This window comes from Amphiura filiformis, unplaced genomic scaffold (genome assembly GCF_039555335.1).
Source record: "Amphiura filiformis unplaced genomic scaffold, Afil_fr2py scaffold_109, whole genome shotgun sequence".
NCBI lineage: Eukaryota > Metazoa > Echinodermata > Ophiuroidea > Amphilepidida > Amphiuridae > Amphiura > Amphiura filiformis.
Genome location: NW_027305573.1, coordinates 118,071 through 145,516, shown reverse-complemented (window position 1 = coordinate 145,516; position 27,446 = coordinate 118,071). Strand labels below are relative to the sequence as shown.

At 40.3% G+C, this 27,446-nt stretch overlaps 1 protein-coding gene across 1 annotated transcript; it reads right to left on the bottom strand.

Moving 5' to 3' along the window:
* Positions 1-1,550: 1,550 nt before the first annotated feature.
* LOC140144980 (protein TEX261-like) lies at positions 1,551-27,106 on the bottom strand. Its single transcript, XM_072166774.1, has 6 exons — positions 26,921-27,106; positions 20,379-20,458; positions 17,995-18,148; positions 16,986-17,053; positions 8,223-8,334; positions 1,551-7,630 (listed from the first exon to the last, which is right to left on the bottom strand). Exons 1-6 carry the CDS (start codon positions 26,988-26,990, stop codon positions 7,515-7,517), a joined length of 600 nt encoding a protein of 199 aa, XP_072022875.1. The 5' UTR covers positions 26,991-27,106; the 3' UTR covers positions 1,551-7,514.
* Positions 27,107-27,446: the final 340 nt, after the last annotated feature.

The window sequence follows — 27,446 nt, the reverse complement described above, 5'->3', positions numbered from 1 at the left end:
GTTCAGCTTATATAAGGCAAAAAAATAAGACTCATAACACCGTGTATTGAGAGAGAATGGCATGCACGCAGTTGGCCACAGTGCTAACGCTAGTTGTGCGTTGCATAATGCGTGACTGGCAAATTTTATATTAATTTACACAAGCGTTGTTTGTAGGGACTTTATTAATATACGCAATAACAAAAAACTTAAGTTTGGTAACATAAACATCTATAATGCTCGGTCTATAAGATTATCACTGGGAACGTCAAATTTGCTATGCAATATTTTACAATTTTATATGTTCATCATAATTTATAATGATTATCATTATTTAGTATGTAACTTATATGTCATCTTCTATGTAGGCTATATGTTATGACATAATGATTGACAAAATAAACTGAAATTGAAATTATACCTGTTGTTGTATTTGTACTTTAATCTAAAGTTACCAGCCTGACTACAAGATAAATATCCCAGATATTTAAGATTATTCCCACTGACCTAAACTTACCTGCCAAATGTTTGGGTACTTCTGACATTATACCCTGCCCACATCAAAGTTCTCCAACACAGGCATACAGGCTGATGTTAAGCCCTGTCAGCTGTAATTATATACAGGTGTGTATAAGTAATGCTGCTACTTCATTATGTAATGTGAAATCACACATACCGTATTGTTCATAATAAGCGCCCATGGGCCATGACATTTCATGAAGGGTGGCCGTTATTAGGGACTAATTATTTAGAGTGTATGTTTTTACCTTTATAAAAGCTGTTTCTCTCAGAATCTGACCACAGTAATGACCAAGAATCAGATTATTCAAGTTCAATGGACTATGACAGTCCTGGACATTACGGGTAAGGCCTAAATAGCATTTTCAAGTTTTTTTGGGTGGGCGTTTTATTTAATAGAGACTGGGGTCACTGGGCGCTTATTAGGAACATGTAACTTCACCAACAATCCATAGTTAGGTCATCAATTCTGTGCAAAACATGGGTTTGCCAATAAGGTCTTATGTTTTGGCCTGTTTCAATCAGCAAATCAGGTAGTCGCTTCTGTAAACACCAAGCAGTGAATAAATTGAGACCTTGTTTCTGTGCTGTACACCCAGCTCCCATGCAAAATTAGCAAAACCATACTGAAATTTAAACCTGGATATATTCATTTTAGCCTACCCCTTGCTCACTTTCCATCATCATTACATTGTTATATAGCCTATATATCAAGCTTCATTTGTGAACAAAGCAGCTTCTTAAGATGACCAAGAAATGTGCCTCTGACTAATGAAATGAGCTCAAGAAGTGAGAGTATTCTTGTGGAGGAAACAATGCCATGATTACTCAAAAGGCATGTTTATTTATAGTCCCAGTCAGCTTCTGCTCATTCATCACTAAACATAATGATGAAGGAGCACCAGCCGACTGGGACTGATATGTACAGTACATTCCCATCACAGCTGGTGTTTATAGGGCTTTCCAGACAATTTGTGACTGTATAATATTATTTCTGTGTCACACTCCATGAAATTGAAGCAAAACAATAAAAATTCAACAAATCAGCAAAATGTGGGAAGCACCAAAAGTTTAATAGAAAATACACATTAGGAAAAAACATTACTAATGAAGCATAAAACAAACCAATGTATTTTGTAAATGTTGTTTAATAATTTTTGCAACTATTCAGCAAATTTGCATAAAATGAAGTCCAACTGAGTGGTACTTACTAAGTGTGTAGATTACTATCAATACTAATTTGTGGGAAATTGTAATATTGTTGGTAACCATCATATGAAAAATCAAAATTGTTAAACGAATACAATACATGTTGCAAAACAAAAGCAGAATATGTTCTATACTTATTTCTTCTTTTTTTTTTAAATTTTACAACCCAACATTACACTCGCAACTGGGTCCAATATCACCATACAATATTTTGCAAAGACTTATCCCACTGGCCGACCGATCGCGTAAAATCACACCTGTGTCACACGATGCTATGTAGATTGATCGGCGAATGAGGTACTGATGTGATGATGACATGGATTCAATTAACAATCAGAACCTGACTTCATGTTTATGCCATAAACTGTGCCAAATCGGGTAGTGTGGAAGATCTTTGCAAAATACTGTATAACACAACTTTGAGTACACAATATTAAATTCAATTCAATTTATATCCCATTCATCATTTACTCTCAAGGACATATTTTTAAAATCTGGGAACCCAAAATCCAGAGTTCCATCAATTAACCTCATGTTATCACAACAAAATAACATTTGAATGCAATTTGGATGAGAGCTCTGTAGGAAGTTGGGTAAAAACCTGAGTAGGCATGAGACCCAGTAAATTAATTGTTGGAACAAATATAAATACAAGAAAATTAGTAATACATTACAACAGTACTGGCATATAACATGAAAGTGTGAGAAAGTAAAGCCATGAGTTCTTGTTTGTTTGTTTTTTAATTCAGTTTCAGAGTCTCAGAAGCCAAATAATATTAATGTGATTTTGTGAAAAGTTGATATAGTAGTTCAATAATTACTTTGCAAGGATGACTAGCCTGAAAGTAGTGACACACTGCTGATGGCAAACAACACAAGTCAACCTACAAGCAAATTGAATAGAGCATAAAATGGTTCACTTCAATATAAAACAATATTGGTTAAGTAATAAAATACAAAATGTGTTGTTGGAATCATCAAATCAAATGTAGATGCACAAATTAGCACATAGTATATACATTTTCGTGTTTTTTTTGTTAGCTTCTGTTTTTGATCAACTTGGTAAGATATGTAATTTCACTCTGTTGCTATTTATTGTATTGTTTGGTTCGGTAGACCGATTTTAACAAGTGCACTGAGATACAAAATCTTTCCATTTTTGAATGATATGAAAAATCCAAACCAAATCAGGTTCTACAATCAAAAGATTTTTTCACCTTACAAAATAAAGTGGGTGTTTAATTATACAGTCATTTTACAATAGCTCTAAGGCAAGTGTTACTCATTTTTTTTCTCAATGCGTAAGTTGTTGTCACAACTATTTTACATTATTCTGTTGGAATGATGTGATTGATCACATACCCCACCTGTTTTGTGTCTTAGTCTCATCAAGCGTAACAGATTTATAAGGGCAAATTAGACCCAGCCTACTGTGCGTATCTTTGTGAAACCTGTAAACTAATTAAGAATGCAAGAAAGTGCAATAGAATGTACTGTCTTATGTAAAATACCAATTGCTTACAGCACAACCCCTTCATTATAAATTGTTAATGTTCTGTATTACTTTCATGATGACCTCTACGATAACCCAAGATATCACCTTTACACAATACTGTGGTTCGCCTCTGTTCGGCAGTGTTATAAGTGTGTATGTAGCTGAGCGCAGTATCAATCTGTCTGCGTAAAGATTATCGCACAGAGCCTACAAGCACACGTACCAGGGTAGTTTGTTCACACACTTGCGGCCCAACTGGGAAAAAGCATTGACGTTACTTCTGAAATTGAGGTGAACCACAGTAGAATTGGTGTTCTTCATTTGTTATTGAATAACAAAAGTACATTTATTGAAATATTGCATATGGCAGCTATTACATTCCACTGCACTTATGATGGTCTTGCACTCTGCCCACAAATTATACCATTGTGACTTCTACACCTCTTAATAGAGACAAGAGATTCTCTTTAGTTAAAGATCATATGGCACCATCGATTTATCCCTCATACCCCTCTATCATAACAAGATGTCACTATTATTAGGTCAAAAAAAGTTTGGTTGCCCTTCCACGTGGATTGATTGATCCTTTTTTTTTTCTTGGGCTCTTCCTCCATATTGAAAAGGCTAGTATTGACAAATGCTTGAACACATTATTTTTTGTGCATTTTTGGACAGAATTTAAATGGAAATACTTCTTGTTTTTCATCAAATATGCATTTAATAAATAAAATGAGTGAATAAAAAATATAAAATGTCCTTGATATTGTCGAAAGTTTCTTTTAAAAGGTTGCTTGTAAAAAAGGTGATTGAAAAAAAACCGACCCATCATTTCTAATTTTTTCGATCGGTCGCAGAGGGCAGCCTAACATTTTTTTTTGCCTTACCAAAGCACTCCTCATATTCTTTCTCAAGATACCCATTTCATTACGGTATCATTACATTAAAACTAATTTAAGATAAATACAAAATTACCATATCTTATTTTCTTAATCAGGAATGAGTTACGATATACACACACATGTCTATCCACGCCTCACTGGCTGATCAAGCAAACACCCATAAGAGATCTGTATCTCACATATATTGCTTGCACAAGTAGTTTTCTTACAACTGATAGCCATACTTAAAGGATTTATAAATATAAGCATTGTTTCTTCTTTCATAAAAATTAGGAACAAGCAAAAAGTACTCTAAAATCTAACCTACCTTCTTAGCTAAACATACATGTCAAGAAAATAATAATTCTTGCATGAAGAAAAAAACTTTGATTGTTACAGTACATTATGAAAAGTAAACAAAATTCTTTGATTTGGTGCTACAACACAAGTTGATATTGTCTGTCTCAAGTTGAGAGTAATGCCATGTTGGATTCTGCAGTGGTAAGATTTGAGTAGCGCATTCTAACCTAATTCCACAGGGCATACACAAATGCATAGACGGGTGATTTGCCTGTACCATGGCAATGTGCATGCAACCACATAAATGCACCGATTCGAATCTGCCACCGCTAAATCCAACATTGCATTCCCCTCAACTTGAGACAAGACATACTATAGTACAGATTTGTTTTCAATATATATTTTGCACACAGGCAGAGCATTCCTTGATGAATTTCTGTCATATCTGAAGATGAAATACTCCATGTGTACGATCTACAGTATATGAAGTGCCTAACCATGGTACATATTATAACATCAACCATTTGTCAGCGATAACTTACTACCAGTTACACAAATGATTGATGTACTTCATGATACTTAAGTAAATTGCTGTAAACGAGAACAAACTTCCACAATGTTGACAAGGCACAATTAACAATGTGTACAATGCACAAAGCACACATACTCTGCTTCAGAGCAACCTGTTAACATCTACGAAGTATGCTCTCAAGAAAGGTTTACAGTAATTTATTATGAAACAAGCTAAAGGCAGCGAAAAATATATGTGTTATATGCTTCTCACTGGTTTAGGTATGCAATTTATATGTGTAAGAAAAGAACAATGCCAAATAAAGACAGGTTTTCCACTGCCTTTTGAAATATTCATTTATTATAGTACATCATCAGCTATACACCACAGGTACTGTGTGTTACACACCTCTACAAAGGTACCATGTTGCCCATCTCAGGATATGCACCTCTAATAATAAACCATCTAGGAATCTGGCTATATTTGTTTGGTATTATATAAATCAAGGTTTACACCTTCCTTACCAATGTGTTACATGAATTGTTGTACACTTCATATATCTAGCAGTATCATCATACATTGTACAACACAACATGTCAGAAGTGATCTTGAAGCAAAAGGAATTAGATTGATATCAAATTCATTTAGATTATAATAGTAGTAACAAGTTATTTTTAATTTTGTTTTGGGCAACAAATAATGTTGTTTTTTTCTGTTACAGTTGTTACAAAATTGCCTTTGCTTCACACTCACCAGCATGTGACCTGCATACACAAGAAGTACAAATATGCTGGGTGATCCATGATTTGCCATCCACCATTTGCCCAATGCAAATTGGTCAAGTTTCAGCACTTTAATTTTTCATGATAGTGGTGCTGATATAAAAAGGATGCAGTGACAAAGACCCTATTGTCAAAGTGTTTGGATTCTTTTGCATAATGTTCTTTACATGGTGACTATGTACAATGAAATCAACATTGAGTATGCCTGACAAGCGATTCAATTAGATTGCACAAATCACAAACTTTATGCAAAAAACCTGCAAAATGTGCAAACCATATTATAGAAATATTGAATACAAACATAAACATTTTGTCACCACATGACACATGCAGAATTATAATTGAACTGTGTACAGGATGACTTTTATGCATATTTTTCAGAGGCTCAGTAAAAGCCACAAATACAGTTATCCGAGTGATGAAACTGAGCGTTCTTGTTCATGCATAGATCTGAATGGAAGTTGTGTTACCAGATTCATAGTGATAATGGAAATATTCACATATTGATATCAACTCAGATTTAACATGGCAAAAACAAACATGCAAACTGTATATGACCCCAAAATTAGACAATGAGTCTTTGATCATTTGCAGCCTTGGTTCAATAACTTGCCCTTATCAACTCTGACATAGAGATCTCTCATGCGAGTCAACAGTACATTTGGGTATTCAAGACAAGTATTTCAGTATATCTATATTTCCATTGCTCTCGTGGATCTTGTGCACTCTCCATTGTTTACTGCGTGGTCTTAAGAATTTATTTAAAACAATTAATAATCAGTATTGATACTCGTAAACCCGATTTATGGTTTTGACAATTCAACATGAAGATGATCACATTTATAGCATGTACATTATACTATATTTGTATGAGCCCTGGTCTATGGCCTGTTAATTGAGGTTCACATATTTTGCTTCAAAATTGAATTCTCTTGGTAACTAACTGTTGCCGTTGACAACCAATGGTAATTGAGGCAAGAAACAATGGCACCATGAATTACTTGAGACAGAAATTAAAAAAAGTGAAATGGATTCAAGTTTATGTAAATCACATTCAGATTGACTCGTATATAATAAAACACATGTGAACCCATTAAAATGAAGGAACATGTTGATTTGATTGTCAGCTTACATGTGAGGCCAATTAAAGCTGCATTTATACTTAATTACTTTTGCAAGAAAGAAGGGTTTTGCTGCAGGCTCTATTCATAACTTAACTTCCTTATAAGCACATAAAGTAAATAGACCAAGTGATTACCCATCAGCTTTGCAAAAAATGGCATTCAAAGTTGAAGTGCACTAACCAATCAGAGCTTCCATCTGAATCTATTATTTTGCAATATTTATTTACTTTTCACAAATATCAGTGTGTAAAAGTGAAATAATTTTACACATTAGAAGCTAACATAAATGGATGTTATTAGAACACAATATGTGTAGCCACTAGCCTAGTTGAAAATCATTCAACACACTTACACAGACTGTCATAGTAAGAACTGAATTTGATCACTTCTGAAAAATAAAATGAGAATACTATCGCAAAGTGAGTGAGTGTAAATCAGCTTCATTCTTGTCTTTTATTTATTTCTGTCTCAGATATAAAAGTGCCTAATTTAGTGTACAAATGCTCAAATTCAGGGATTGAGTTAGTAAGCTGTGTTCTTGGGTGAGTTTGCAATTCATAACACTTTTTAAATGATTTGAACAATGTGTGATGTACATATATACATCACAACCTTGCATGACATGTCCCAAAACAATAGGAGAGTGCTTGTTGCTGTAACTCATTCCCTACAATATGATTATACTAGTACAACTGAAAACAACAAAGATAACACAACTTAAAAGCGCTTTGTCCGTTCTGGTAAGACTGAGTCTTTGACTTTGTCAAATAATGAGAGGATTCCACTTCGCTTGCTCCGTTTATTGAAGTAGCTGGTCACTATATCTTCATTACCTGTATGGCCAGGGAAATAAACACACAGGAAAATTAACATCTGAAACCATTAAACACAAATACTAACTAAACTTTGAAAATCATTTATACAAACATCAACATATATATAACTTTCCCTTTGAACACCATATTTCATTTTCTAAATGAAGCTTGCTTGCAATATTAGCACTGCACATTTTTGATATATAAGTTATCATTTCCATCCAATTGTGCAAAAAATGAATGCAATGGTGATGGTTTTATTACAAGATGCATATCCAAAAGTTGCACTTTGACCATTATGAACTTTGTGCAACACAGCATTCTCAATCTCCGGTTGTATTGAGTGGTTATTGATGAATAAACACTGACAATTGGTTCAACTGTAACATTGATATATATCTCCCCTTGCTGAAAGTATCCGAATGTGCAGAACATAACACATACCCAGTCTCTCTTTGCTTTTATGCAATGCTTAAGTTAAATTTAAAGTTGTTGTCTTGCCTTGCCCTTCCCAACCAAGGGTCCCCTTTTAAGTCTCTCCAGCATTTCACTAGACTAGGTCATTAAAATTAAGTTATTAAAAATGTCTTGTATTTTTCATACAACTCACCTTTTGAATCGCTGTGTTTATGTGTGGTTGGCAGAACATTGTCATTTGCTGATAGAGATACAAAGAAAGCAAAGGGAACCAGCCAAAGGCAGATAGTGAAGAATGCTAGCACCTGAAACAAAAAAAATATTGTTCAAATTAACAAAGTCAGCTACAATAAAGGATGATTAGTGATATTTGATATAGACAAATCCAATTTCACACATTCCTACACCTCAATGGCAACCATAGCTAGGTCCCCATTGAGTCCATCCCACCTAAAATGTAAAATGATGCGGCCTTGGTGAGGATTTCAAACTGAATTCCATCACCCGTGATACCGTGTTACATGTAGACAAAAGAATAATTAAATTTTACAACAAAATACAATATAACATTGACTTTTTAAGCAGCTTTAATCCACCTTATTGGGCAGTCACAATATCAGTTTAGTGCGGAGGGGACCCAATGGCCAAAAGAATTCTAACCATCACTTGGCTCGTTGGATTTGTCCATTAATACCACCATAAAGATAGAACATGCTAGTATATTGCTAATGTGGATCTGTCCCCTTGATGTTACTAGTGTCTAGCTAAACCATGCCCCAACATCGAAGCTTTTACCATCAATGTCAATGACATCCATTTCAAAAACATGTGCCTGCGTGAGTAAAGATGGATTTTCAAAGGTCTTCATTCATTCATTGCCATATTTCACAAACTATGTCAATACTATGTATACCAATTCAATGTGTTTTTTCCTTTCCCAAATAGTATCATATAGGGATCTACGGTACTACAGGATATTCAATCTATTCATTTCTTAATTAAAGGGCATTCACATTCCATATTTTGGTCTTAAAGGGGCACTCTGTCACATTTTGGTATTCCTCAATTATTTGATAGACACTCTGTCACATTTTTGTTTTGAAGGGACATTCATAATGTTTTTTCATGCTTTTGTCTTAAAGAGACACTCTTGTCACACTTGGTCTGAAAGGGACATTTCACCAATGTATTGTTGTTGTTTTGTACTTTTTTATATTATTTATACATAAATATATAATATATATCAAATTTATTTCTTTAATGAACCACAAAAGCCGGTTCAACCTAGGGTCCAGCTTTGGTGGTTAGAGAATCGCACTTGCTCAAATATATGTATGTGAAAAAATAGTCCCAAACAAAAATGTTTGGTAGACTCATAAACGGGGCGATCTTACCTTTCCGATGTTGATTAAGATACTTCTTGCATCGATCCCGAGAGGCGGAAAAGACCAATAGTCATTTTGTCCCACATAAATGAATAAATAACAAAACCCCCGATCCCCGAGTGGACTCACCCATTCGGTGACGTCACACACGATAATCACCCCTTATCCGACTTGGGCAGCCCCTACTCGGCCAAACTTGTAGGGGGCGGCCGGGGTCCGGGATAATCAACATCGGAAAGGTAAGATCGCACGGTTATGAGTCTACCAAACATTTTGTTTGGGACTAGACTCAGTACACCGGTCGATCTTACCGCTTCCGATGTTGATTAAGATACTTCTTGCATCAACATCTGAAAGATCGATCCAGCAAGTAACCGACGGATGGAGGTACAAGATTGGCCAGCATCTGATAAGGATCGGGAGAGTGGGTAGCATGGTAATCGCGAGGTCAAACTATTTCCCCCCCCCTCACGGCCGGAAACAGAAAGACTACGTGAACAGACAAAACCCCTGAACTGAAAGTGCAGTGGTTAGGACTAGAAACACTGGTTCTTACCATGTTGGAATTCTGATTGTCCGCAAAACACCTGATACCCAACCACCCTATTATCTCCGCAGAATAGCCCTGGAGAACTTATCGCCTGGTCGTTGGTTGACGTCTTTGTAGTAAACCGTGGAAAAGGACGACGGGGTCTTCCTAGACACAGCCTGACAAATCTCTTCAATGGGGACCCCCTATGGTAGGCCCACGAAGATGAGATAGATCTGGTTGAGTGGGCCTTGGGGCGGCGTCTTTTGCCGCCTCGAGTCCACCAACACCTGGACCAGCCACCGTGCCAGAGTCTGTTTAGCGGCTGGACCGTGCGGTTCTGGCGTGAGTGATAAATAAGCGGTCATGAGCCCCTCTTAAGGTTTGTGTTCGGCCAAGGTAGTGCTGTAGCGCCCTCACCGGGCACCACAACCTGTCTTCGGCTATTGATGAACCCTGCCCAATACTGGGTAGGAAGAGGGCGAGTGTCGGAATGTACTTCGCTCATTTTTGCAAGGAAATCCGGGCGAAGAAACAGCGTCGCTCCGTTGTTAGTAAATCGGAGGCTGACTTCGAGACTGCGTGCAACTCTGAGCAGCGCCGTCCCGAAGCCAACGCCAGAAGAAAGGCCGCTTTAAGAGTGACGTATTTAAGGGTCGCTTTTGACAGGGGCTCAAAAGGGGACCCTTAATATACTCCAAGACTGTGTTGAGGTCCCATGGAGGGACCACCTTCCTTTCGGGGCGGCGCCGTTGAACATACCGTCGAGAAGAAGACTTAGGGACCCATCTGAATTGACAGTCGAATTCGCCTTCAAATCCCGATGAATCGAGAGAATGGCTGACTTATAGTTGGCTATCGTTGCCTGCTGAAGTCCTGACCTGAACTTTTCTGTCAGAAAATCTGCCACTAGAGGCACAGGGGCTCTAGTGGGAGATGTATTTCTCTCATCGCACCATGCGTAGTAGGGAGCCAAACGCTGACTATACGTACGGAGGGTAGACTCTCGCCTACCCCCGGCGATGAGAGAAGCAGCTTCTGATGAAAAGCCTCCCTCCGCCGCACGTTCCCTGATAAGGGCCATGCAGCTAACTGCAGGTGCTCTAGTGGTAGACTTGGTACCTCTCCTCCGGGCATCCGGAGTAGATTTGGTAACTGGAGTACTCGCGGCTGTGCCGCTAGTAGATCCACCATCGGTCGAAACCACAGGTGTTTCGCCAGAACGGTGCTATCAGAATGACGTTGCAATCCTCCCTCCCGATCTTGGTCACCACCCTTGCGAGCAGTGAGATCGGGGAAAGCGTAAGCAGTCATTCCTCCCCAGTCTCACGGACAGAGCGCCCACGGCGAATGCCTGTGGGTCTGCGCGACCTCGAGCAGTACACGGCAGCTGATGATTGCGATGAGATGCGAACAAATCTATCGAGGGTGGTACATCACCGAAGATCGTCTGGGCGACCTGCGGAGCAAGGGACCATTCTGTAGGTCCCGACACCTTTCCTCGTGACAGATCGTCCGCGAGGATGTTGGTGACTCCCGCTATGTGCATCGCTCTCAACGTAATCTGCCTGGCCTTGCACCCCCCTCTCAGGCGTAGTGCGTGCAGGCACAACCGTGGTGACCTTGTGCCCCCTTGTCTGTTGAGGTAGGCCACCACGGTTGTGTTGTCTGATTGGACAACGATATGAGATACCACCCTCACCTTATCGAAATGCTGGAGAGTTCTCTCCACTGCCCAAAGTTCGAGAAGGTTGATATGGAACTCCGGCTCCGTGGCCGACCATAGGCCCGAGACTGAGTCCCCGTGGATGTGGCCCCCCCAGCCCAGCTTTGACGCGCCGGTCGTCACTACGTGACGCACCGCTGGTGCAGGGAACCTGACACCTTGAGTCAAATTGGGCTGATGGGTCCACCACCAGAGTTCCTCTCGCGCGATCTCCGACATCGGAACCGCGAGGGATATTGGGTGACGACTGGGCCTGTAAAAGGCTAGAAGGTGTAGTTGTATAGGCCTCATGTGAAAGCGGCAGTACGGTACGAGGTCTACCATACTGGCCATAAGGCCCAAAACCTTCATCCATGCCACAGCGGGTGCCACCTCTGACTCGGCCAAGAGGCGGGCACACCTCGCCATGTTCGTCACCCTCTCGGGTGAGGGCGCCGCGATCCCTCCTTGAGGTTGATCTGGGCCCTAAGAATAGTGGTGTTCGCGTCGGGACCAAATTGGATTTCTTGACGTTGATCAGAAATCCCAGGTCCCGCACCGCACGGACTACTAACTCCACGAGACACTGTGTCTCCAGTGGGGTGCGTCCGTAAATGAACCAATCGTCCAGGTAGCAACACATGTTGACTCCCCTGCGCTTCAGGTACGCTGCCACCGCGCTGACCAGGAGTGTAAACACTCTGGGGAGGTGGACAAGCGAATGGCAGGCATCGAAACTGGTAAGTTTGACCCTGTACCTTGAAGCGTAGAAACCTCTGATCTTGAGGTGCGATCTGAACATGCAGATATGCGTCCGAGAGATCTAGCGATGCCGCCCACATACCCTTGATGGGGCAGGCTAGCACCGAAGCGAGAGTCTCCATTCTGAACCTCTTGGGCCTGATGAACTCGTTCAACGGCTTGAGGTTCAGAATGGGCCTCCAGTCGCCGGTCTTCTTTGGAGCCAGAAAAAATGTGCTCCAAAACCCCTTGGTGAAAGGGGGGTAGACCGGGACAATCGCTTGCTTCGTGAGAAGCTGAGTGACCTCTGACAGTAGTGCCCGACGCTGGGGGCCGTCTGGCGGCACTACCGTGGACCTCTGAATCGTGCAGGCGCCCGAGGGGTGGCTGGTAAATTCCAGCCTGTAACCCCCACTGACCACTGACAATACCCAGGCGCCCGGTGAGATGGCATGCCATCTCTGGGCGTGTCTGCACAGCGGCCGCCCACAGGGGAATCCCTGTGAGAAGTCCAAGGCCTGCCGGCATGGACTGTCGACCGCCGTGCCCTCAGGACCGATCTGGTTTGCCACCCTTAGAAGAACGGCTCTTCTTAGGGGGCTTGCCAGACGATCCAGCACTACTCTTGCGCTTCCCAGATTTTTTGGGAGGTGCTGGAGTAGCCTCGGCTCGGGTGTAGTCTGTGGTGCGCGTCCTGCTGAAGCGGAGCTGGCGCTGAAGAACGCTTAGAAGACTTCTTCTTCTTGTGCTTCTTCTTTCGCCTTACTGCCCTTCCCTTGGTCAGGGCAGCCTCTGACTTCTTCAGAGTGCTCTCATTGGTGGCCTTCTTTGCCCGGTCCTCCACCGTGGCGCAAAAGGCCTGTCCAAAGAGTAGCCCCTGTCCCACCGAGTCTGACTTCTTCATTGCTTCAGCAAAGTCGGAGCCGTAAGTTGACTGGAGGGACAGACAGGCATTCTCCCGGCGGCGAGATGACATCCTATGGGCTAGGCCCATAGAACTCTCGTTGAGGTTAGCTGTTAGCACCGCTAACAGATTAACCTCGCGGAAGAGTTCCGACGTTGCGCCGTGGTCGTTCGCTACCTTCCTACCGAGGTGCTCGGCAAGCGTGGTAGCGACGCTTAGAGACTCTGATAAGCGCGTGCTCGCTTATCGATGAGCTTTAGCTCCTCCTCCCACTGGGGGAGAACGACCTGTCGCCTTGGCCGCTAGCGGCAGGCGCTTGGCAACGCCTGGATCCATGTCAGGGACCCTGAGGTAGGTTTCGTAGTCCTCCTGCGATACACGCAGTGGAAGCTTGCAAGCACGCGGGGTCGAAGCTCCAGAGAGCCTGACAGCCCTACGAATCCTATCCTTGAGGTCCGCCGGGAATGCAAGTGCGGGCGACCCTTGTGTGGACGCCGCTAGCTGGGCATCCTACTGAAAAGATGCCCTGGTCCTCCTGAACGGACTCCTCCTGAGAGAAAGCCAGGCCCAAACATTGGGCAACACGGCTCATCACCTCAGCGGTGTCCAGAGCAGACCATTGCTAGCGAGTTCCTCACGGGGAAGCGGGGGAAGGATACCTGAAGCTAGCTGCACAGCCTCATCAGACTGTGAGTCGCTACTGGTTTCATCTTCCGACTCCTTTCCCTCGCCTTCAGACTCTGACTCACTCTCTGATGAGGAAGAGATCTGACGACGGGCATCTGAAGGTGGACAGGGAGGTGTCGCCACCGTGTGGCTAGCCAACTGAACACCAGCAGAAGAGGGAGTACTCCCGCTAGACCCCGAGATGCTAGCTATAGCACCCGGGATCCGCGCTCGCTGCTGTCGCCCTAGCCATAGCAGTGTGCGGCCTACCCTGAGCTGTATCAGGGTTAGCCACTGGCCGCCCGGGGTGGGCAACAACTGGGGGGACTGCTTGTCCAACGCTAGGCGGCACTTGCCACGGTGCTAGACCGTGGAAGAAACCACCCTGCGGCGGATACCACGGGCATACCCTGTTGGTAGCTGACCCTGAAAGGATCCGCCACCAGGGAAACCCCATGGAACGGTAGTACCAGTACCGCCTCCCCTGTTGCCACAGAGACTGTGGTAACCAGGACGCAAATACTGCGGTACCTGCGTGGTTGTAGCGTAGGTGCCCGGTAGGGCTCCCGGCTGCGTACCACTGTACCCATGCCTCACAGCGTTCCCCGCTAGAGGATCAAGCCAGTGTATGGGTACCCGCCATACTGGCTGTCCCTTGGCTAAAAGGAGCTTGCCTAGTATCACGGGTAGCTGAGCGTGTATACCCTCGATCAGTCACCTCGCTACCTGAATAGGCAGTATCAATCAATGGAGCCATGCTCCGCTGAATAGATAGTGATCGATCATAAGAGGGTAATTGACCCATTGACTGTAATGGATCACCCACGCTCTGCTGGCTCGAGGACATAAGTGGGTTGTTGATCAGCCAGGCGGTTCAAACTACCTACCCTAACCTCTTGAGCCTCGCCCAAGGTCGCTGTGTGTGGCGGACCACTCACGGCAGCTATGGGCGCGTGCATAGTGGCTACCACTGAAGTCAAGCCGTAGCTCGCCTCGGTAGCTGCCACTGTTTGCACTTGGGTCGCTGTCCCGTGAGAGACTGCGAGCCCAACCCCGGTATAGCCGCTAGCCAGTCCCGGAGGACAGCCGGCAGCCATTCCAAGGCCCAGGGAATCACTCGGCGGTCCCACCATGGAACGCTGCCGCGTGACAACCCCAGTTGGTTCTGCTAAGACTACACCCGGCGTTAGCCCCGTATCGTCTCTTCAGCTAAACCCATGCACGCGTTTCATTCGACCCTTGCGGGAACGAAAAGCGTGCTGCGTGCCGTGGATCAACCCAGGCAAGCCCGGGTTCCACTGGCACGCTGCGCGCGTACAGACCGGCCGAGGCAAGTCCGCTGCACGCTGTATGCTAGGATTCAACCCAGGCAAGCCCGGGGTACCTTTGGCATACTGTCCGTCGCCGGCTACTTCGCTGGTGCTAGACCCGCTCGTTAAGCCAGCAATAGACGGGTGTCCACCTGCAAGAAACTCGCTAGAGATCTCACTGGTAGACTGGTACTCGCCTGTTAGGGCAAGTACCGCCCTGCTGCCTGCTACTAGCTTAGATGTTAAGTCAGTGCTTTCGCTGGCTGCTAGGCCTTCGGGCTCGCTAGCAGTCCCCGGAGGGTCCGCCTGCTTGCCCGGGACCGGAGCCCCAGAGGTTACCTTAGCGTGGCCCTTGCCGGCCGCGCTAGTACCTACCATATCAATCTTACCTGTAGGCTTCTGTTTCTTAGTCTTCGTCTTCTGTCTGTGTCGAAGACCCAAGCGAGCGCTACTTTCTAAATCCTCAAGTGGATGTCCGATAAGCCTATGCAAAAGGAAGCACACTTATTTGATTTAGAGCAATCCCTGTGGGTGTAGCAGAGTGGATGCGGGTCCCACTCTGCCACAAGGGAAGGGCATGATTGACAAGGCCTGGACATTGTAGAAATCGGGAGCGTATAGCACTACCCCCGAACACAAGCTCAAGCCCAATAAACAGACCCACACGCACAGTGGCTGGCGCTGATGTAGTGGTATGATATAAAATATATATACAAAGGGATGAAAAACTGAAAACCTTTTGGTTATAGATTTGTCAGGCTGGTCCTTCGAAACCCACGAACTCTTAGCAGTAACTCGTCATCAGACGCGCATACTGAAAGATATAACGATAGAGCACACCATAAACATAGCGAAAATCACTCACCATACATGTATACACAGTACTGTACAAACATCTATTGTAACTTACTAGTCTGCTATAGTTGTTTTACGTGAGAACAAAAATAAAATGGCGTCCTAAGGGCGGCTATTTTGAAACGTGTGTTCCGTGATCTGAACGGAAACACTCATACAAGCTAAGTTTTTGGATCGTTTTTGTCACTTTTCTAGCGAAAAATGTCGTCAAAACTATCTCCTAGCATTACTATACTGGTTGGTTTTTACCTCAGGTGTAACAAACAAACTGTATATCTCGGCCCTTTGGTTCGTAATGATACTTAGCGTTGGTAAAGAAAAATCCACACGCCTATCTCATCTAGAAACCAAGGAGGATAAGGGGTGATTATCGTGTGACGTCACCGAATGGGTGAGTCCACTGGGGATCGGGGTTTTTGTTATTTATTCATTTATGTGGGACAAAATGACTATTGGTTTTTTCCGCATCTCGGGATCGATGCAAGAAGTATCTTAATCAACATCGGAAACGGTAAGATCGACCGGTGTACTGAGTCTTAAAAATTCACTGCACAAGAGGGAGATCTTCCCTGTGTCAGTGACACACCTCTGCTGTCAAACAAATATCCTACTGAGCAAGACGTGAAATATAATGTAAAACATCTTGCTCTTCCTGTGGGATACTAACTGCTGTAATATTTCACATTTTAGGCATTTTTGACCATTTTCAGTTAAACTTCCCTCCTTGAAAGTTGATTTCCCCCACCATCTGTTTGGTCAATATCATGACTACGCCACTGAATATCAACAGCTACATTTAGCAGGGAAGTAGTTTTTGAATAGCATAGTTATTAAAGTAATATGATAAAAATACTGACTGACCTCAGAAAACGGATGCCAAACATCTGCAAAGTATCGAAATGCTAAGTAATGATTTATGAACACTAGTACTGAAAAGAAAATGCACAGAAAAGTATTACAATTATGAGATTAGGATAAGGTGGTACTACACCCCCTGATAAATTTTGTGACTAATTTTGCATTTTCTTAAAAAATAACTACACACTGGTAACAAAAGTTATGTATATTGTAGGGGCAAGGAATCCATTTACTACACTGAACTTGAATTTCAGTGATTCAAGACAAGTGGTTATTAAATATGTTAAGAAATGAGGTACATTCTAGCAGTACCTCTTTTCTTATCATAAATAATGTACCGCTTGTCTTGATAAGTCAGCGAAATTCCAGTGTAGTAACTGGATTCCTTGCCCCTTTACAGGGTTGTAGCCACGGTGGTCGGCGCTGGTCGCAAACCAGTACTCAGCTTGACCGACCGGCACCCAAGGGAATTATAGGTCTTGCCGACCAGCACTAAAATGACAAATTGTCCTCATAACAAATGCCATTACTGTCAAGTAATTGGCATTCTGATTCAATTTTCTCTTCATTTTAGCCAGCACTAAAATTTAGCTAGCTATAACCCTGCCCCTATAATATACATAACTATTGTTACCAGTGTCTTACTATTTTTTGAGAAAAATGCAAAAATAGTCACAAATTTATCAAGGGGTGTAGTACCACCTTAATGCTTTACAACATCAATTAAGAAGTTACAAAAAGCAACAGTAAACCGAAAGGGTTGGGTAAAAAAACAAGAATTTGATGATTTGCGCAAACAATTATTACAATAATCAGGTTTGATTCTCGTACTATGCGACAAAATTGTACCCCAACTGAGTTTCCCCAAAATAAACCGCTATCTATATTCTTATTAAAATCACAACATCTGAAACTCTTACTCTAATAACAACTTCAATCCCTAACTCTGTCATTGATTTGTTTACAGTTATGAGATGGATCAAGAGAAAAAGGTATAACAACCTTGACTTACCACAACTTAATATAAATATAGGTGACATTAACTCTATAAATGGAAAGTTCATAAGCAGTAAGGAGTAGAACCCTGTAGAAAGCAATCCTGCTAGAGTCAGATAGTATGGCAAGTCTTCAAATAATATCAAACCAATGTATGTACCAGCAGTGAGCTTCAAAGAAAAAAGGAAACAAAAATTAGAAACATCATATTCTGGCCGTTGGACATACGTGTAACACATACAATGTACCAGATCAAAGAATCAAAGTTATAAGACCTCGCATTGAAGGTTATTGTGATATTGTTTTTTAATTTTCTTGGTCACAAAATATAGATAAAATAACAAATAATGAGGTTCAAATCTATTGAATCACAGCAGATTTCCATTAATTTCACATTGTCTTGATAAATTTGTGACTATTTGTGCATTTTTCTCAAAAAATAATAACACACTGGTAACAAAACTTATGTATATTATAGGGGCAAGGAATCCAGTTACTACAACTGGAATTTCAGTGACTCAAGACAAGTGGTGTGTTATTTATGATAAGGAAAGAGGTACCGCTAGATTGTACCCCATTTCTTAACATATATAATAACCCACTTGTCTTGAATCACTGAAATTTCAGTGAAGTAATTAGATTCCTTGCTCCTTATATACATAACTTTTGTTACCAGTGTGTAGCTACTTTACTTTTTGAGAAAAATGCAAAATTAGTCACAAAATTTATCAGGGGATGTAGTACCACCTTAAAATGATTTTTGAGATATTTTGCTTAAAGGTTTTTATGTTCTGGTATTTTGCAAAATGTTGTCTTTTTTATCAAAACGTTAACATACTCACATCCATACACTCCTACAGACCATTTGGACTGCTTGGTGTCAGGGATTTCTTTAAGCATTTTGCCAAAGGGATATATTCATTTTTTGTACACTTTCAATTGTGAAGTTTTCCTCTGAAGGGGAATAACACATTGCCAAGAGGGTATTTTTTTTACTTTGGAAGACATTTTTTTAACAATGTGTGTCTCAATTTCACTAAATTGTTGACCCACTTTTTTCTCACCAAGGTGCTCAAGAATATTTAAAGTGGGGGATGGGGGACGGAGACCAAAACTTTTATTCTACACTTTGTTTCCTTAATAAATGTGACCCAATCTGATCTACTCAGGCCAAAGTCAAATTTTGACAATTGAGTTAAGTACTACAATTACTAACATGCTCAGTACCTACATTTACTGATGTTGAATACCCAGGTCTCTTGAATCAGGGACAGACTTAAGTTTCAGTTTAGGGCCAGTGAAATGGCAAATCTAGTGGCCCTAGTAAAAAAAAATTAAAATTTTATGATATCAGAAGGACATTTTCATTTCCAAAATGCAATTCAATATGTCTGATGTGCTCTCCCACAAAAAATATGTGGAAACTTTGCTATCCGAGCCCTTTAAAGTCAAGCAAACCGTAACATTTTAAATTGTTTTGTACTGAATGTACTCAATGTAGAGAGTGTAGTCACTAACACAAATTCAGTCAGTAGTCCTGCCTTTTTTAGTTCCAAAAGTTCACAAAGGTTCAAATATATGTGTTTTTTGTGGTATCTCTATCATCATCAGATAAGCACAAAAGAGATTGGAAGTATTATGTAGGCCTACTATCGACATAAAAAGCAGCCGTATATTTCCAACTTGCTAGCAACACAAGAATAAGAATATATACGAAAAATCATTTAATAAAGATATAAATTACAAATGACAGATGGAGCAGAAACTATGTAAATATGGCCATCACTGATTATATCTTGTCTCAAATGTGTTATATCAGGCTCAAAAATCTAGTGGCCCGTCGGGCCAGCATTGTTGGAAGTTTACTGGCCCGACGCAAAATCCACTGGCCCCGGGCCACCGCTTAAATCTGTCCCTGCTTGAATACTTGGTTGCAAAGTTGTGAACCTTTTATATGTTCATATTCTTATGTTTTTTATTGGGGTTTTTTCTCCTCTCTTTTTGCCTAAATCTCAGTTTCATTTTTGCCAACTTTAGCCGGATTGGACCAGATCTGGTCAAAAATACATTATTAGTAACTACTAGTGCTATCTCCCCACCATTCCCCACTATGTATGGCCTGATCCCCTGATCCCAGGATTTCTTTAATAACAGAGGTAAATTTCTTCACTTTGGTGCGCAACAATCACATGATTCATTGCCTTACATGAAGACAGATGTAGACCCCATTAACCCAGATGAAACTTTCGGGTATTTCTATATCAAATCATGGAATATTTGAACACATGTGCGTTTTCAAGATTTTGTACATGTTGGACTTTGGATTTGAGGGGTACATGTATGGCATGCAAAGTTTGTACTTGTTTGATTTTATTAGCATCAACCATGATTGATACTTACAAGAAGTAACCACTTGATAATGCGTCCTGTTAAAACTGTATACTCTTCAACAAGCTCTGCAAGGTAGTACAAGCCAGCCGCTGAAATAAATACAAAATAATTAGTATGATAATGCTTAAGGGTCTGAGTGAGTCCCAGGAATTCGAGTCCCACCCGATAATCCTATTACCCGGGCAGGAAATTCCCTGCCCGGGTACCCGAAATTAAAAAATTTTTTTTTTTTTTTTTTTTTTTTTTTTTATAATTTTTTTTTCTGTTTTGTAGTGTCTCTGGACCTAGACCTAAATGCTAGGATCATGGTTGACCTAAAAAAAAAAAAAAAAAAAAAAAAAATTGAATTTTGCACATTGTTTTGTGTTTTTAATATGAAAATTGATACATAGTTTTCATGTCATACTCTATTAATGATATCAAAATGCATTGAATTTGAATGCATTTTGATATCATTAATAGAGTATGACATGAAAACTATGTATCAATTTTCAGATTAAAACACAAAACAATGTGCAAAATTCAATTTTTTTTTAGGTCAACCATGATCCTAGCATTTAGGTCTAGGTCCAGAGACACTACAAAACCGAAAAAAGCTTTGGGAAAAAAAAATTTAATTTTTTTTTTTTTTTAATTCGGTACCAGTTACCCGCCGAAAAATGCGCCGGTACCCGGGCACAAAATTACCCGAAAATCAGACCCCTAATAATGCTTCTTAATACCAATTCTTCTTATCAATTCTCAATATTAAATTGGAACATGAAATCATGAATGAATGTTAAAATGTGAACAAGGAGGATGAGTTGAAATCAGGCTAGATCAGGTCAGTGGTGGCACCAAATTTTTTCCAGGGGTCAAAAATCATAAAAAATTCCAAAAAATTGCCACAGAAATGTTTTAATTTTTGATTTTTGTTGGTTTTTTTTATTGTTGGGGCAAGATCTCTGACTGGGGAATCCCCCCCCCCCTCCCCTTGTGTCACACAACTAAAAAGTACTAAAGTAGGGATGTGTTTTCTTATTTTGCTGCTGCAATATCAGTTTTGTTTTAATTGCAACACCGTCATACTGTTGTTTGAAAATTTATCATAAGTTATTATTTTGACTTTTGACTGCGTAGATCATGCAGACAGGCCAATGTTCCTTTGGGTGAAAGAGGGTCAGCCACATGGCCAACGGCACCTTCATGGCCATATACGATACCCACAAACCATTGAAACCAAGGATGTAAATCCATTTTTGAAAGGGGGGGCACAATTATAATGATTAGTCATCGATACTTCGATGCGACAATGTTGAAAAACAGCGTTTTTATACCTCTAAACACGGAACGCGTGTTACACGTTCGTCAAAAACAAAAGACCCCTTTTTACATGTTTTTTTTTGTTCACGCATGTGTACACCAATATAGCTGAGTGGCCCCCCCAGGACTGGTTAGGGTTAGGGTTAGAGTTAGGGTTATAACACTGTACTTCCACAAGGCAGCTATAACATGTAAGAATAATAAAAATTCCTTTAAAAAGGAAATGGCCGTACCAAAGAAAGTGCGCATGATGTTGGGTATTATAAATGTTTGACATAAGTATTGGAAATAATACTTAGGAATGAGTGAACTGGGATAAAAAAGCAAGCATGTGTAGTATTTTACGATTTTTGAAAAGGTTTTTAAGTGTGATTAAAACGCATTTTTTTGTATATTGCAAACACATCCCTGTTTGTAAGTATCTGCACACAAGGACCCCATTTTGCATAGGCCTACTATATGAAAATGGGGATACAAATTAATAAAGATACCTTGAATCACGGTAGACCTATCTTACCAACACCCAACAACATGCTATGCAATTGTGATTAGTATTGAACCCCCAACGTGGAGTTGTAAATGTATATGTTATTTGCGCTGCCTTTATTTAAGCTTGGATGTCTCACGGTTGCAGGTGTGTCCACGTTTGCATAGGCTTAGGAACCAAGGAAGGGACTTGTGGGGGCTTACCACCTCAATAATTTTGGTCTAGGGGCTCAGGGCTACAAAAAGAAGAAAAGTTATGTAAGAATGCATAGGCCTATAATATATATACTGCGGATGATAAGTTTTAAAAGTGATTCTAGTATTTCCAATAATTTTTACTTCTATCAAAAGATCACCGTGAGGTACGTGTCTAGCCAGCGGTCGAATTTGATGGTATCGCATCGCAAAATGCGATGCAATTTTCATCAACTGCTATGCACTTTTCCAAAATGCATAGCTAAAAGTGCTATACATAAATTTGAGCTAAATTCCATGTCGTATTTACCTCAAAAGTCCCCTAACGCATCTGCAGAAATTTGCCCTCTTTCGAACTTGGTTAACACTCTTGTTTTTGGCATTTTGACACAAAGCACGTGGGGATATCCCTCAAGCTAGCAATGTAAAGTCCCAGGTTGGTGGTTCCCAAATCTATCAAGCTCTTGCAATAGCGAAATTACGTCTGTCAAATCAACGGCTATCAGCAAAAACCCTGACCTCTGACAGTTGCTACGAAATGTTTTCAAGTAGTTTCAAGACCCCCTGAAGCTGTATACCAACTGCGCATAAAAAAATTGTTTATATGTTTACTGAGCATCGGTTTCAAAATACCTTTCTCTCCTTACGTCGCGATAATGAGCTCATGAATAATTAATGAGGGAAATGTCAATGGCGATATTAGTACATATTACACATAAATTTTGACTTCTTGGAAACAATCATGAATTCTGATGGCTTTTATTTTTAAGCATAAAATCCAGCACAAACATGAATTTTATATTGATGATAAATAATTGATGAACACATACAACCTGTATTTTCTTGGATATATTTTATATTTTATTAGCAACAAGGTGAGTTTGGGAAATGTGTGTGATGCGCGAATACTTTAATATTTCCGGCAGTGATAGCTGAGATTTGATGACAATGACAGAAGTTGTAGATTCACTACGCAAACACAAATATTGCATCGCCAAAAGCTACACATTTTTTTTTGCATAGCAAAATAACTGCTATGCACAATTTGGAAACTGCTATACAAACATGTGTTTTGCATAGCACAAACAGCTATGCAAAAAAATTGACTGAATTTGAACCTAGCTTGTGTGTAATGGATCGTTAATGTAGTGAGTAATTAGTATACACATTTTTAACAAATACTCCATCGGAACTGCATCGCACAATATCACTTGCGTCGTTTCAGACTACAAAAATTGTGACGAAAGTTTCATCTCATACTAAACGCCATTAAAGGCCAAAAGTGACAATATAATGAGTGCGTGCTAAGCTGCGTGAGTACACCCAAAACCCCTAAAGTATTAAAAAGCGCCCAATGTGAGTTCCGCAGTCTAGCGTTACAAATTCATGAATTACAGCTCATGAGCGGAGTAGTACGAATCTTTATTTTCTTAATCTTATGATTAACTATTAAAGCATGTTAAGTACATTCCTTTCATCAATCATCGTGATCATGCTTTTAATTTAAAATTTATTTGATCAAATTCAAAAGTAAATTGCATGATTGAAAAATAAGAGTTGGAAGTAAGCATGTAAGACTACATCATGTATAGACTCGCTGAGTCTCATGGACGCCGTTCGTCCACTGAGACTTGTTTTTCCCATTTTGTGTGTGAATGTGATTTACACGCTTAAGACTTTAACGCCCAGTGGTGACATTTAAAAAATTTCTTTGAAATTTGGACGATGCATGTAAAACTGTACTCATATAAGAATCAGAAACTTAACTAGGATTCTTACGAATTCTTGAAAGCATAATATCATTTGGAATTTCGGCGAATAAAGATGATTTAAAAGCCGCCTCTCTCCCGTGTCCGACAAAAATGATCACGAATGAAAAATGACAAATTTCACTGCGGCGTGCGCTAAAGGTTAATTTCGCTGATCCCTCCTGTTCTTTTCAATGTCAATTTAACACGATTCCGCTGTTGTTTTGGTTCCAATAAAATAGCCTAAATCTCAAGGCCCCGATCTCAAAACAATAAACATGGCGGAACAAGCACAACCCGATGACCGTGCGTAAGCAGTTGAAGGACTGGTTGATTAAGTTACGTGAAAATCGTCATTGATCACCATCAAGCGATAGTCTCTGCACAGCCAATTTAAATCGGTCCTAACGTTAAATGCGTTCCTATAGACACATGGTGCATGTCATAAGTTGGGTACAATTTCCATTACATGGTCAAAAATGACAAAAAATGTGTTATTGGATATGTTGTATATATTGACAATCTTTAATAATTAACACCATTTTTAACCTTAACACATGCTTAATTTTTGAGATAATGCTTAATTAGTAATTAATTAATACACAGGTGTCTATGTAAATCTCAATTTTCAAATGAGTTTTTCTCAAATCGGACCTCAATTACAAAAATGACTGTAAATTTTTTATTTTATGCAAGAATGTCATCAGATTTGGAGGATATGTTCTGAATACATTAATGCTTCAAATGAATAATTAGCAAGATGGTTATTCTATTATTGAGGAAATGAATATCAAGAAGAGAAATGAACATTAGCATATTGCTAAAATTACTGAAATTCAACTAGGATTTCATTAAAAATGAAAAAAAATGGAACATATAACCCTTAAGGTGGTACTACACACCTTAATAAATTTGTGACTATTTTTGCATTTTTCTCAAAAAATAATATCACACTGGTAACAAAAGCAGTGTTCGATTTACCACCTGCATACCTGCACCAGTGCATGTAACATTCCCTCTGTGCATGCAGCTTTTCACTACCTGCCTGCACGTGTGCATGTACGATTTTAGCGCCAGCGATATGACAAGGCAAATATACAAAAGTAAACAAGCAGCCAGTCCGATTTGGAAAAACCCAATCTATTTTTAGCGCAATATCCTGACTTCATTAGAAGGGCTGGCCCAAATCGCGCAATTGACAATTCCCGATACCCCTATAACATGAGAACTGTCACTTTTTTTCATTGACTTCCCTAGTCTCCTACACAGCCAGTTTGCGTCGGTCTGATACTTGTCGATCCTAACGAACATTCGAGAATCGAGATAGCCACATACAGTCTGGTCCGAGACTATGACTTCCCTTAGAGGGGCTAGCGTAATGTGACGTCATCCACCAATTCCCGATACCCTCGCACATGTAGAAGCTGTCATTTTCATTTCATTGAAAAAAGAACCAGAATTTAAACCGTGGGAAATATTTGTTTACGCACGGAAAATAATCATAATAATGTCCAGCAAAAGGAAATAGCTCAAAAAACACTTGCATCATTCTGGAAATTGTGCACCTCGTCGGCGACAAGTTCTAGAACAGATGAAGCCACAGCATCCAGTGTTTTGGCTAAGAAATCGGCGAGTGATCGGCATAAAAATGACAATGACAGTGGAGCCGGGAATATTATTACAAGCAACTGACAATGATTGTGATTCAGTGGGATTTTATGTTTGCTTTAATTTTGGTGCATGCACACTTTTTGCTGTGCATGTAGAAATTTTGGGCTACATGCACCAGTGCAGGTAGGAAAAAATTTGTAAATCGGACACTGAACAAAAGTCATGTATATTAGAGGGGTCAAGAATCCAGTTACTACACTGGAATTTCAGTGACTCAAGACAAGCGGTACATTATTTATGATAAGAAAAGAGGTACAGCTAGAACATACCTCATTTCTTAACATATATAATGACCCCTTGTCTTGAATCACTGAAATTTCAGTTAAGTAATTGGATTCCTTGCCCCTATAATATACATATAACTTTTGTTACCAGTGTGTAGTTACTTTTGAGAAAAATGCAAAATTAGTCACAAAATTTATCAGGGGTGTAGTACCACCTTAAGTAGTCAGTAATTGTTTTAATTGTACAAATTCAACAGTCAAAGCTGTCAATACATCATACCCTCCATATATTTGACAAAAGTAACCAGTAGCTCTGACATGCTGACATGTGAATTTTCACATAGGCCCTATTGCACACTCCCGCATCCGCCTGCTCCACATCCGCCTGCTCCTCCACCCCTGGCATTTTTCATTTCAACTGATGTGATTTTTTTACTGAATAATGTATAATTATATGCTTCAGTAGACTGAAAGAGTATAATATTAGGCTTAAAATGAGGTATCAACCACTGCTGTAGGATATGGGGTTCGGAAAGCCAGTCAAATTTGTATCGTTATTTTCAGAAAAGTGTAATCCCTCCACCCTTTTAGCATACCCAACTTATGACATGCGACCACATACAGTGTGTGCGAGACTAACCTACCACCTGCCTCGACAAAAACAAATGAGGCGAAGAACTGAGCAACCATTTTTGTCCTGAAAAATGCTTCATCGTGACGATCAGAAACGCCAAAATTTTTTTTTTTACTATGCTGGATATTGTTCTGGAATCAAAGTACATGTAAGGATCAAATTTGAAGGTAAATAGGCCAAATATTGCAAGAAAATCTACTCACTAGGCGGCTAGGGACTGCGCATTGACACGGCTAGGGAAAACCAAAAATCTAGACTAATCATGTACATGACTACTTCACTCTGACTTACCTAGTGCAAGAGTAACAAGACATACTTGCACAAATGTTGCAAACCAGCTGAGTAAATACAAGAACCACATCTTCAGTTAAGCTTAAATAATCATGAGCAGCACGAGCATCACATCCAACATGCACTTTCTTTGACGTGACATCAAAAAATTCTTGTCTGTGTGTCAACAGGTCAAGTTTGGGACAGGGTCAGTGCACTTTTATTTTCATAAACAAACAGTGTTGCTAGTATTATTTATCATATTTATTTTTCAATTTGATCGTTTTAACCCTTTAAACGAAGTAAACTATATTTAAGTGGTTTTGAGTATTATTACATTTGAACTTTTTAATGAAATATAGACATAAACAGCACCCAAAAATGTATTTGAAAAGCCTTTCTGTAAAGAATTTAATGCTAAATAAAAACATATTTTTATGTTTCAATACGCTAATTGATTGGCTGGGTCATCACAAGGTGGCGTTTTGGCTTAATCCATTTTATCTATAAGGGGTAAATAAATTGTATCATGCATGCATACATTTTG

What these genes read in the sequence shown, in the direction of transcription:
- LOC140144980 (XM_072166774.1), bottom strand. Translation starts at nt 26,990, where the DNA reads ATGTGGTTCTTGTATTTACTCAGCTGGTTTGCAACATTTGTGCAAGTA. An exon ending in TATATTTATATTAAGTTGTG is followed by an intron (nt 17,054 to 17,994) that starts GTAAGTCAAGGT and finishes TTTTCTTTTCAG; the next exon opens with TACTAGTGTTCATAAATCAT. An exon ending in TTTGGCATCCGTTTTCTGAG is followed by an intron (nt 8,335 to 16,985) that starts GTCAGTCAGTAT and finishes TTTTTGTTTCAG; the next exon opens with GTGCTAGCATTCTTCACTAT.